General features: G+C 33.2%; 1 protein-coding gene across 1 annotated transcript; it reads left to right on the plus strand.

Annotated features, from left to right (window-relative positions):
* The first annotated feature begins 7405 nt into the window (after positions 1-7405).
* On the plus strand, positions 7406-9045 carry LOC148583592 (uncharacterized). Its single transcript, XM_088510461.1, has 5 exons — positions 7406-7411; positions 7487-7574; positions 8288-8386; positions 8629-8801; positions 8925-9045. The coding sequence occupies exons 1-5, from the start codon at positions 7406-7408 to the stop codon at positions 9009-9011; spliced, it is 453 nt and encodes a 150-aa protein (XP_088366587.1). The 3' UTR covers positions 9012-9045.
* Positions 9046-14010: the final 4965 nt, after the last annotated feature.

Genomic DNA, 14010 nt, shown 5'->3' on the forward strand with positions numbered 1-14010 from the left:
ATCAACCATTAGATTTGTGGGGTCTACTATTAAATTTGTGTGGGGTCAACATAAGTCTACAAATGTAATGGTTGATTTGTAAGATGAGATGAAAAAAACATTGACGTGAATCATTTCTCTATTATTAGTGACAACTTTAAGTCGTTGCGTGGATTGGCCTCAAAGCCACCAACCTAATTGTGGACTAGGTCGTAAGATAGGATCATATAAGATAAATGAATCACATTGCTGGCAGACTTGACATCCATCTCTTCTCACTCATCATCATCCATCTTCTAGGGTTTCTCTATCTTTTTCAATAACACTTTGTAGACTCATCATTGAATCAAAAGATCTTTCATCGTTCTCTGTCAAAGAGAGAAGGTGTTCTTGTCATTGAACTTCCTCGCTTCATACTTGATACTTATGAAAAAAATAGTTTAAAAAAAAAAAACTCAAAATCAAAAGGTCCAATACACCTAAATGTCGCACTTAGACAAAAGGGATTCTTCCTCCAAGGAAAAAACAAGTAAAAACATTTTTTTTTTAAATTTTTTTTTTTATCTGGAACGAACAACGACTATGAGCTCGTTTGGGTGTACGATTTTTTTTTTTTTTTTTTTTTTGGTATTTGTATTCTTTCTTTCTTTAGAATGGTGAATATCAATAACAAAAAACATGTTTGGGTGAATATCAAAAAGAAAAAAGAAAAAAAAAATTGAGGTAGTTTTTAACCACCCCTAGGGGTGATTGGGCGACCCCCGAAATAGATGGGGCCCATCTTGTGACCCATGTGTTGACCTACGATTGTGGGTCATCGCTAGACCCTGTCGTGGGTCACTATTAGACACAACGTGTGTCACTTTACTCACGTTGCAATTTTTTTTATTTTTTTTTTTAAATGTAATTTTGTAGAGGTATAAGAGTCATTATAGTTATTTACATTATGATTTAGACCCAAACCCTAACGGTAGGTGGGACATTACAATTTATTTTTTAATTTTATTATTATTATTTTTTTAAGTTGGAGACCCTAAATTAAGAGTTTTTCAAGTTTGAGGAGGTGACTACGAAAGCAATGAAAGTTTATGGGTGTTAAATGAAGTTTTTCGTAACTCTTTATATTTACTTGCCCCTTGCTTTCCTCAAACCCAAATTCCACTTATATAACAAAATATTGTAATGGTGGTAAACAAAACTTAGGGTCCGTTTGAGTTTGCGAATTCAGAAAGTGAGATTTAAAAATAGCGATTTTAAAATGTGATTTTTAAAATGCAATAAACGTTTTACAAAATAGCAGTTTGGCATTTAAAATCGTAGTTTACTCTTTAAAATTGTGTGTGTTCAAAAAGCAGTTTCCTACTTGCTATTTGAAAAAGCAAATTTTCTATGTCTTCAAATCACAATCTTTTAAAAATGCAATCACAAACAATTCATTTTCTGCGATTTGATTTAAAATCACACTTTATATCTATAAAATTGCAATGTCAAACATACCCTTAAAATCACACTTTTAAAATCACAAAATCACACTTTTAAAATCACATTTTCTGCTACAATGGCACGTCACCAATTTTTGCCAGTGTTATTTGTGACACGTCACAAATAATTTTAATTTCAATTTTTTTTTTTGTTTTATTTTTCCCTTGTTCAAACCTTCTTTTTTTTTTTTCAAGTTGGTTACGTGTCAAAATTTACACGTCACTAAAAAACTTGGTGATGTGTGAAAAAACCCAGTATTGTAGACACATCACTAAATCTCGATTTTTTTTAGTGTTAGCCCATTAGCACATTTATTCTTCTTTTGTAACTTCTTCCGTTGTATTTTCTCTTAAAGGTGATAAATTTTAGACTTAGGGAGCTTGGAAAGGTAAAGAATGAAGTTGTATTCTAAGATTTAATTGGTGGGAAGGTTTTGGTATCTTCCTTGTCCTTTCCTAGTTTCCAAGCAACACATTTGTTCTAAATATCTCCCTATTAATTTCTATATGTCACATGCTTGTGGGCCTAGGCAAGAATAGGATCTTTCCCTCCCTTCGCTCTATTACCAAATTCATTTTCTCAATCTCTCCAAAATTTGAAGCACAAAGTTGATCGAAAAAGATCCTATTATTCATTTTCACGAGTGTAGCTTCAATTAAGCTTCCCTTACTTTTTTGAGATGCATTGTCAAATCTTAAACTTGATGTTGTAGTTTATACCGCGCCGGTTTGCTCTTCTTTTTTCTTTTATGGGAAAACTATACTTATCTTACTTAAACTACTATCCAATTTACAATGTTCTCTTAAATTTTAAAAGGTTGTAATCGACCCTCTCAAACTACCGGATACTTTCACTTTGCCCTTTCCATCAGCATTTTATATTATCTTGAACGGAAACTACAACACGTGACCCACAAATGATATAGAGACCGACGGCTTGACCTTGGGTCTATCTTTTTAATGTTTTCTTTAATGATTGGGTACAATGGGCATTCTAAGTCGCGTGTATCGCACATAACATATTTTCGATTGGATTTAACAGAAAATCCTTATAGATGGGGCTAAGCGAAAGGGCTATCTAGTTAAAGGGGTTGATTAATGTAACATTTAAAAATTTGGAGAATATTGCAAATTTGGTAGAAGTTAGAGATGAAGGATTAGTGTAGTTAATTTCCCCTTCTTTTAAAGTAACGATTCTTCATAACAATTTCTTTAGTTCCCTTGAGCCATTTAAGTGAAATGACAGGCAAATTGTGATTCTTGCTAATATGCTTTCTATTTGAGTCTTTTGACAATAAGAAGAAAAAAAATACAAATTCGAATTAAAAAAAATTACCATCTCTAACCCCACAAAATATTATTGCTGGAATATATATATACACAATTTCCTGTATATGACTTCGAAACTTTATGTTATACTATTTGAACATATTTGAGAATTTATGGATGGAAATTTATAATATTAATTTTTGTATCCAAGAAATTGCCGGTGATATATATATATATATATATCCTACCATATATGCATGTAACATGTTGATGTGGGGCCTATGTTTAGAGGAACATGTATTTTACAACTGGGGAGAGCCACTACAAGAAATTTACTCATCAGGGGCGACTTATTAGGGGCGACTATAAAGTCGCCCCTAACACTCAACTATCAGGGGCGACTTTTGAAAGTCGCCCCTAATAGTTAAGTATTAGCGTCCACATCCAAGTGGACGCTAATAGCCGACCGAAAAGATGAATATTAGCGTCCACTGTAGAGTGGACGCTAATAACTCGACCCTAATGTACACGCGGGAATTATTCAAGAGGTGGGAAAAAGATCAATAGGGTCGACAAAGTCGACCCTAAAGACTAGGTAGAAAAAATAAAAATAAAATTGAAGAGCAATAGCGTCCACTCAAAGTGGACGCTAAAGACCAATTATTAGGGCCGACTTTCAAAGTCGACCCTAAAGATTAGGTAGAAAAAATAAAAAAATAAAATTGAAGAGCAATAGCGTCCACTCAAAGTGGACGCTAAAGACCAATTATTAGGGTTGACTTTGAAAGCCGACCCTAATACTTAAGTATTAGGGTCGACAAAGTAGACCCTAAAGAGTAGGTAGAAAAAATAAAAAAATAAAATTGAAGAGCAATAGCGTCCACTCAAAGTGGATGCTAAAGACCAATTATTGAAAGTCGACCCTAATACTTAAGTATTAGGGTCGACAAAGTAGACCCTAAAGAGTAGGTAGAAAAAAAAAAAAAAAAAAATTGAAGAGCAATAGCGTCCACTCAAAGTGGACGCTAAAGACCAATTATTAGGGTTGACTTTCAAAGTCGACCCTAAAGACTAGGTAGAAAAAATTAAAAAAAAAACAAAAAAATAAAATTGAGGACGCTAAAGACCAATTATTAGGGTCAACTTTCAAAGTCGACCCTAAAGACTAGGTAGAAAAAAAAAAAAAAAAATTGAAGAGTAATAGCGTCCACTCAAAGTGGACGCTAAAGACCAATTATTAGGGTCAACTTTCAAAGTCGACCCTAAAGACTAGGTAGAAAAAATAAAAAATAAAAAATAAAATAAAATAAAAAAATTGAAGAGCAATAGCGTCCACTCAAAGTGGACGCTAAAGACCAATTATTAGGGTCAACTTTCAAAGTCGACCCTAAAGACTAGGTAAAAAAAATAAAAAAATAAAATTGAAGAGCAATAGCGTCCACTTAAAGTGGACGCTAAAGACCAATTATTAGGGTCGACAAAAGACTAGGTAGAAAAAATTAAAAAATAAATAAAAAAATAAAATTGAAGAGCAATAGCGTCCACTCAAAGTGGACGCTAAAGACCAATTATTTGAAAGTCGACCCTAAAGACTAGGTAGAAAAAATAAAAAAAAAATAAAAAAATAAAATTGAAGAGCAATAGCGTCCACTCAAAGTGGACGCTAAAGACAAATTATTAGGAAAGTCGACCCTAAAGACTAGGTAGAAAAAAATAAAAATAAAATAAAATAAAATTGAAGAGTAATAGCGTCCACTAAAAGTGGATGCTAAAGGCCAATTATTAGGGTCGACTTTCAAGACTAGGTAAAAAAAATAAAATAAAAATAAAAAAATAAAATTGATGAGCAATAGCGTCCACTCAAAGTGGATGCTAAAGACCAATTATTAGGGTCAACTTTCAAAGTCGACCCTAATACTTAAGTCTAAAGAGTAGGTAGAAAAAATTAAAAAAAAAATTAAAAATTAAAATTGATGGCCAATAGCGTCCACTAAAAGTTGACGCTGAAGACACACTATTAGGGTCGACTTTCAAAGTCGACCCTAAAGAGTAGTCCAAGCTTACTTAAATAAAAAAAATAAAAAGCAAAGTAAACTAAGAAATAGTTTAAAAAATTGTTTACAAAATGGTTTTAAAAAATGACCAAAATGAATATTAAGAACCTCAAGGTTCAAAAAATGGTTAAAAAATAGAATAAAATTTTTTGTTATTATATATGTGTAATTAAAATTTATAACATAGATGGACTTTTTTTTTTTGAAAAGTAATGTATAACATAGATTGACTTATAACATACATTGAAACTAAGTCTCTAGATACTTAATTATTTTATTAGTATGTATTTATATATTTATATCATATTATATATATGTAATTTTTTATTATATAATCATATGATTTAATAATCAGTTGATCATGTCATATAATCATATAAATTATAGTGATAATACATTATACTTAAATATTATGTAACTTAATTCATGAAGAATAGGACAAAGTTTTCTAAAAAAAAACAAAAAAAAACATTATTAGATCATGTTCATATGTATTATCATTCTAATTACACTAGATCATACTTAATTAACTAATTAAGTATGATCTAATGTAATTAGAATGATAATACATATCATCATATCATTGTTTTTTGAAAATAGTTAACTTACTTAGTAATACTTGTATTTTTTTTTTTTTTTTTTTTTTATAAATGGAACTTACTTAGTAATACTAAGTTAGTATATATTAACAAACAAGTATATATATATTAAGTAACATATAATTTGTTTTTTGTCAAAATAACTGGCCTATAGTAAATTATACTAGGTTAGTAATTTAATATATTAACTTAGTTAATATGTTAGTTTATTAAATAACTAGTTATTAAGTATCTAGGTACTTAATTGTTGTATTTTTATGAGTTTGTATACTTCTGACTTATGTCATATTATACATGTATATTTTATTATTCTATAATCATATGATTTAATCATCAATTGATCATTTTATATAATCATATAGATTATAATGGTAGACCATATGATGTAACATTTAACTTATAATGATATCTACATCATAATACTCTAAACATAACAAGAGCATATATTTCTAAACAAACACATTGTTGATTCTAATATTAATCACTTAATTTGTGATATATATGATCATATGATATAATAATTCACATAATCTTTAGATCATGTGATCTACCACTTAACTTAATATATAGTAATACTAAGTTAGTATATAGTAACTAACAAGTATGTATATTATATATTCATATATATATATAATACTCATACAAATATTAAGTAACATAATTTTTTTGTTTGTCAAAATAACCTATAGTTAATTATAGTAAGTTAGTAATTTAATATATGTTAACTTAGTTAATATGTTAGTTTATTAACTAACTAGTTACTAGTTAGTATGTCAATACTAATATATAACACACACATGTATAATAAAATAAGTAATATACATAGAAGTATTGAGTAACATTTACTTAATTATATTTACTTAATATATATTAATTAACTAAATAATATGTTAATTTATGAACTAACTAGTTAGTATGTCAACTAATACATACACATAAATATTAAATTATTCATATAACATATACTATTTAATTACTAATATATATATATATATATATATATATATATATATTGACCAAAAAGGAGAAAAGTAAAAATAATATCCAAGGAGAAAAGTAAAAATAATATCCAAGATCTCACAATCTGACCAATAAAGTGCATATAAAAGTTGGAAATATATATATATATATATATATATATATATATATATATATATATAAGGAATTAATTGAGGAAAGTGGTAGAACGACCCCGTTTTAGGGAAAATTTTTGCCGGGATCCATCAATTATATTTCGCACTAGATATTTCGCACAAAATTTTTGTTTCCCTCGCTCACCTCCCTCATCACTCTCACTCTAGATATTTCGCACGAAACTTGTGTTTCCCTCGCTCACCTCCCTCATCTCTCTCACTATCGATCTCACTCTCACTCTCAATCTCTCTCCCTCAAAAACACCCCCCTCTCACTCGATCTCTCTCCTGCTGCTCACCTCTCTCTTACTACGGCGCCCAGTGACCCGCACGGTTGGCCAACCCACCGGCCATCTTCTCCAGTTGAAACCGGCCGGCCATCTCCCTCTCCATCTCCCTGATCGATCGACATATCCTCTCTCTACGGCGCCCAGATAGTGCTCTCTCTCTCTCCGGCCGGCGATTATTCCGCCATTACTGTTCATGCACTAGTGAGTCTCTCCCTGTCTCTGTCTCTGTTTTTCTTTGTCTCTGCTGTCTTTTTAAGTTGTCGATTTGGGATTGTAATAGTCAGATTTTTGATGTATTATGATTTTTAGGAGAATTAGGGATTTTAAATTCAGCAAAATTCTTGATTCAGTTTTGGGGTTTGTTTGAGTTTCTGGGTTAATAAACATTAAACCCATTAAGATATTTCAGTTGCAAAGCAGTCAAGGCACTTGAAAACTTTATTTTTGAAGATTGACAAATTGGGGTTGTGTTGAGCTCTAAATTGAATCATTATATATTTTCCTTTTAAAACCAAATGATGCCTTTGATTTTCCCCTTCATGCTTTGGTATTGCCTTGGATAAAGGGCTTGAGTTGCAGGAAGGGGGTTTGGGTGGAGTAATGCAGGTTTATGCATGATGAACCTATTGAGTTCACTCTAGAATGATGAACAATAATCAATGAATTCTTTTAGGCTGTCAGGTTCCACTGAGAATCAAATTGAAAATTTTAATCCATCGTTCATTGCAGGTTTATGCATTTCATGGGAGTCATCCCTCTACAATAAATGGTGAGAATTTTTTCCTTCATTCTACTTGCTCTTAATTTTCTATAGGTCACCTGCATTGACATACGTTATATGGTGGCCTAACACATCATAATTCTGCTGAATATGAATAACAGAGTTGCAACATAAATTACCTTAACTTTATAAGTTTTAGTACAGTACCAAAGATTATTATATGTATTGTTATAAAAATTACCTTAACTTGAAAGTATTAGTTTGGTTTTCCATTCATTGGCATTATATTAGTTCATATATTGGTTTAAAGGTTCTTTGAATTTCTTACTGGTTATAAAAATGAGTTCGTAGAACTTCAATCTTAGTGATGTTTTGTGTTTCTTTTACATCCCTTCCTATGCTCATACCATACATTCATCATGGTACATACACATTGGAAGAACTAAAAATGGAGGCATTCATGAGAAGTTTGATGCAGAGCCTGTTGGTAATGAGGACAAGATGAGAAAATACCAGTTGACATAGTTGTTCTGTCTCTCCTGTATTTCATTCATAATCATCATATCTTTTATAGTTTCTTATGTTTTTTAGTTTGAAGCACCTTTCTTTCGGCTATTACCTTAATTTTGTTATTTGTTGAAACACATTATATGCTTGTATGGGCATTAAACTTCTGAGAAATTTGCTTCTTTTAACTCTTCACTATAGTTCATATTTTTCCTGCAAAAGTAATTAGGGCAGATGTACCTTTAACTTTTCAGGTTTTAAAGAGGAGGTTTCCGGGCTTGCAAATGGGGAACTTTTTCCAGAATTTGGAATTGTGCAAGATGCTGATCGTCTTGATGCAATTGGTGCAATTGGTAATGTGCCCTTTTGTATAAAATGCATCCATATTATCCTGGGTTAGCTACTTGAAAAGTGAGCTGCACATTAAGATACATGTGTGCATAAAGATTTTCTCTTTGTTTATTTAATGTACTTGTTTCTTTTGCTGATTTAATTCAACTTGTCGCGATGCCATTATTTGATATTGCATTACACACTGGAAGAAATTCTTTATTGACAAGCTATGCACAAATCTTAAGCTGTCTCTCAATTTCAGGTATTGCTCGTTGCTTTACTTTTGGGGGAAGTAGGAGCAGGGTGCTACACGATCCTACGATTCAGCCTCGATCAGATTTATCCAAGGAACAGTACATGAAGAAAGATGAGCAGACTACTGTGAATCATTTTCATGAGAAGCTTCTGAAGCTGAAGGATTTGATGAAAACCAAGGTAAAAGCAAACTCGCCTGCCCAGGTTTTCTTATCATTTGTGTGCTTAATGTGAACTTACAACACAACAGATGCATGTGCATTATTAGACTTGTATACATTTATATTCACTATATAAATTCAGGCTGGGCAGAAAAGGGCTGAGAAAAGGCACAAGTTCATGGAGGAGTTTCTAAAGGAGTTCTATGAAGAGTGGGATGGAAGAGCTTAAAAGAGAAACCTGTTGTTACTGTCAGCAATTTGATCCTTCAATTTAACACAACAATGAAATGATTTGATTTCCTAGTTCTTTTATATTCCAACACATGGACAAAACGCCAATTATGTTTTGGATGAATGGACTTTGCATGTTATTGAAATGGTAATAATTCAGAATGCCAGAATTTTTTTAGCTAAACTATGAATATTTTTTGTTGTCGGTATTTTCTGAAAGTCAAATTCTCAGAAGTTTTCCTATTATTTGTTATTCTGGAGTACTTTGTTGCCAATCTGATCTGGCATTTTGAGTGGATGGCAGTGGATGATGTTGATCTAACGGAGAAGGAGGAGTTCTTGGTTGTCATGAAGAATCCTGTGCGTGCCCAGGTTATCCCAAGAGTCAAAAAGATACCCTGCACGTACTACTTCTTCTGAGTATATGAATAAGAAGGCCCTTTATGTATTTTTCTATAGTATCTTTGGTTAAAAATCACTCTTTTGTATTGAAAAAAGGGGTAATAAAAACTAATGCATTTTATGGTTGTTTTACTTTTACCAATCTTTCATTAGATTTTATTAGATATATTTGTCCTAGCTTGATCCAAACTATGGCTGGTCTAACATGCACCAAATCAATATTAAATATCAAACAGTGTATATCCCTAGTACAGATTTCTGTATTAGCTAAGCATGTATATCTGTACATTTACACCAACACACTTGGACCATTCCACTCTGTGTTGGGTCATATGTCCCCCACATAGATATATAAAATTTTCTGCCTAGCTTTGATAAACTAAAATTTGAGGGTAATGGACTGGAAGCCTGGGTAACCATCTGTCTTAATGGGGTGAAAACACTTATTGCTTCAAATCATGTGCTTTTTTCAAAATAGAAAGTGTTTTTCCTTCATGCATTCTACTTTTATAATGTCTAACATTTGCTTATAATCTTATCTCTTGTTTTGCACAGGTGGCCTATGAACCAGTTATGGCGATGAGCAAGCAAGGTATTAGACCAATTTCTTGTTTTGCACAGGAAAAGTTTTGTTTATGAATACATAATTGTTACCAAGCAAGGTTTATCAAATAATTGTTACAAGCAGACATGGGATAGGTATCAAGTGAGTCAATTCAATTTATCCTATGTGGTCTTGGAGCCGATTATGATCTAATCATATCTTTTATGGTCCTATTTATTTTAAGGCATATAAATGGTGTCCTGAAGCCATCGTTTGTTACAGTTATTGGTGAACAAGATACTCTATGAGAAAACCTTAGCAAGTGGCTTTGGCTCAGTGCATTTTCTTTTAGATGCTTCTGAACAACAGCAAGTGAGAATTCTTTCAGTTTTATGAATGTATTTATCTTTCTGCATCGTATAGGTTTTATTGGGTCCAGAGTATGTTTTTGCATAGTGGAAGGTTTTAAATCAGCCACATCTTTTAGGATTGAATTTGATCATGTCAGGTTTAGTTCCATGTCAACATCAAGATAGTGGGTTGGGACTAACTAAATTATTAGTCCTGTTTAGCCATTTAAAGGGACTTTTTTTCCTCCATTCCATATGGTTGAATAGAAACTATTTGATTTATTTATATCTTAACAATATGGACTGTCTTTATGTGGTCTGAGGGAGAAGTCTTAAGTAATGTAACTCATAATTTTAGTTGTGTGGCTGAAAATTTTAAATAGCTTTCAAAGAAGTACAGGTAAGGAAAAGATATCCTTACCGCCAAACATGCACATCATTTTTCAGTTTAATGGATCTCTTAAACCAGCATATAATGATTATAAAATAGAGCCCAAAATGGATTCTAAGGCAGCCAAGAGAAATCTAAGTTCCATGAATATATGAATTTGTTCCCTGGTTCTGCGATCGATCGCACTCCAAGTGCGATCGATCGCAGTACCAGTGGGTTTTCAAATAGGTTTTTTATATTTTGCGATCGATCGCACTCCAAGTGCGATCGATCGTAAAATGTCGAAAACCTACTGGTACTGCGATCGATCGCACACGATTGTGCGATCGATTGCAGATTATCTTTTTTTTTTTTTTTTAGGACCATTAGGGTCCACTTTGTGAACGCTAATGGTTAACTATCAGCGTTCACTTTGGTTTGGACGCTGATAGTTAATTTTTTTTTAAAATTTTTTTAGGACCATTAGGGTCCACTTTGTGGACGCTAATGGTTAACTATCAGCGTCCACTTTGGTTTGGACGCTGATAGTTATTATTTTTTTAAAATTTTTTTAGGACCATTAGGGTCTACTTTGTGGACGCTAATGGTTAACTAAAAGTGGACACTAATGGTTGACTATTAGGGTTGACTATGGCTTCCGTTTACATCATCTTTAGGGTCAAAACATTTCGACTTTTAGGGTCGATAAAGTGGACGCTAAAAGTGAGCATTAGGGTCGACTTTAAGTGGATGCTGATAATCACGCATTTGATCATTAGGGTCGGACTATTAGCGTCGACACCTTTAGGGTCGAAAAGTCGACGCTGTTGTCAACAACGTCCACTTTAGGACTTTTAGGGTCGACTGCAAGTCGTCCCTAAAGACCTAAATTCTTGTAGTGGAGAGGGATTGGAGTCTCATCTTTAGACTCTTTACTTATAAAACGAGTAATATTACAGGCCAAAACATTCTATATGTCACATGCTTGTGGGCTTAGGCAAGAATAGGATATTTCCCTCCTTTAGCTCTATTACCAAATTCATTTTCTCAATCTCTCCGAAATTTGAAGCACAAAGTTGATGGAAAAAGATCCTGTTATTGATTTTCACGAGTCTAGCTTCAATTAAGCTTCCCTTACTTTTTTGAGAAGCGTTGTCAAATCTTAAACTTGATGTTGTAGTTTATACCACGCCTGTTTGCTTTTTTTATTTTTTATTTTTTATTTTATGGGAAAACTACACTTATCTTACTTGAACTATTGTCCAATTTACAATGTTCTCTTAAATTTTAAAAGGTTGCAATCGACCCTCTCAAACTACCGTATACTTTCACTTTGCCCTTTCCATCAGCATTTTATATTATCTTGAACGAAAACTACAACACATGACCCACAAATGATATAGAGTGTCAATTATACTCTTTATTAGTTGTGTGAAAATACATTTATACCTTTAGACTAAAAAAATAATAAAAAGCTTCTTTGGCCAAGGAGACTGATGCAGCGTCACTTAGTGGGCTGACAAAACTAAATACTCTCTAGGTTTTAAAGAAAAAGAATAAACTCAACTCTGAGTAATTCTTATTAAACAAACCCAATAATAATCCAAATCTGCATTCTCAGGGCTCTAAGCATCTATTTATAGCCCCAAGACTCCTAGTCTTAAGATAACAATAAAATAAAATCAGTTTAGAAGTCTATGAAAGACAACTAAACCAGATAAAAGACTAACAAAGAAACCTAATTCAAATAAAAGGCTGAAAGATAAGATAGAATAAAAGACTAACAAAGAAACCTAATAAAAGACTAAAAGATAAGATAAGCCTTGAATTCCAATCTATATCATCCTCCCGAGTTTGGAGAGAATTCGCCCTCGAATTCGAACAATTTTTTCCACGGTCCTTCGGGTGCCCTGTCAACTCATTCCATTCTCCATTCCTCAAGATCAAGACAAGACAACACCGCACAAGAAGCGTGATGCTCTTCATCACCGAAATATCTTGATGGTTGTTGCGAAGGCCCCACACACCACTTGGCAATTCTTTGGATTTGCCGTACTTCTCCCTTCCACGTGCCATGAAAATCTTCAAATAACTAGCAACGACCCCATCACTTTTTGATAGAACATTCCCTTCCGCCAAATAGATCTCATCACAAATTTGGTTAGAAGAATTTGACAAAATAGCATTTATCCCAATGAAATCAACATAGTCAATTGGCTCAACACTAAAATCAAAGATTTTATCTTCAGGGCTCTTATCAGGCATATGATATTTAGAATTGTCATCAAAAAGTGCAAAACTATCCGAATGATTTACCTCTTCCAAGGGTTCCTCTTCTTCATAAAAAATTGCGATATTCTCTGAAAGGTTTACCTCTTCCACTTGTTTCCCCAATTCTTCAAGCTTTTTAGGACTCTTGATGTCGTGCGCATGATTAGTAACATTAGTCCCCGGTACCAAATCAAGTTGAGGTTGAATGTCTCGCAATGATGGCATCACTTTCGGTAATTCTGCTCGGACTATGTCGACACATCTCCCCAACAGCTCCTTTATCGACCCCGACACCTCTCCCTTGATGCCGCTTTCCTTGTCTGTCAACTCTTGCTTGGCTATAAAGGATTGACCATCTCTTTGTGAAGGTTTTGGCTCCGCCCATAGGCTATGTAACAACGTCAATTTGGTTTTACCAAACATGAAGCTGTACGTGTTCTTTGTTTCATCATGGATAGCAGCTCTATCATATTTTCATGGCTTTCCCAACAATAGGTGACACGTATCCATGTCGACCACATCACACCACACATGATCCACATATTTAGCTCCAATATAAAAAGACACTAGACAACGTTTAGAAACCGTTACCTCGTTTTCTTTTGTGAGCCATTCCAACCGATAGGGAGTAGGATGTCTCTTGGTCTCAAGCCCTAGCTTTCGAACCGCTTCCTCCGAGACTACATTCATACCACTCCTTTGATCGATGACAAGCTTGGCCACCTTGCCTCCCATGGTGCATGCAGTCTGAAATTGTCATCATAACATTAAAAAAAAAAAAAAAAAAAACCATATTACAGAGGACTAAAGTTTGGAGGAGACTCCGTATTCAATAAGTCATCATCTCCTTCTTCATCTATTAACAAATCTAATTGAATTGTGTTATTTTAGCCGGTTTATAGACATAGTTAATTACTTTGGGTTTAAACCTATGATTGTTAGGCCCCCCACAAGCGACAACCACATTGGCGGTCAATACAAAACTTCATAATTGTTAGGTTCCTTTGTGCTTTAGTATTTTGGCGTAGGCATGTGATTAAGTGCAAGCAAATGTCAAGTC

The sequence above is a fragment of the Corylus avellana genome, chromosome 9 (genome assembly GCF_965113065.1).
Source record: "Corylus avellana chromosome 9, dhCorAvel1.hap1.2, whole genome shotgun sequence".
In the NCBI taxonomy this organism is placed as follows: Eukaryota; Viridiplantae; Streptophyta; class Magnoliopsida; order Fagales; family Betulaceae; genus Corylus; species Corylus avellana.

Excerpts from the sequence above, each read along its gene's own strand:
- LOC148583592 (XM_088510461.1), top strand. Across the intron at positions 7,575-8,287 it reads TCATCCCTCTACAATAAATG|GTTTTAAAGAGGAGGTTTCC; the intron begins GTGAGAATTTTT and ends TTAACTTTTCAG. Across the intron at positions 8,387-8,628 it reads TGATGCAATTGGTGCAATTG|GTATTGCTCGTTGCTTTACT; the intron begins GTAATGTGCCCT and ends TCTCAATTTCAG.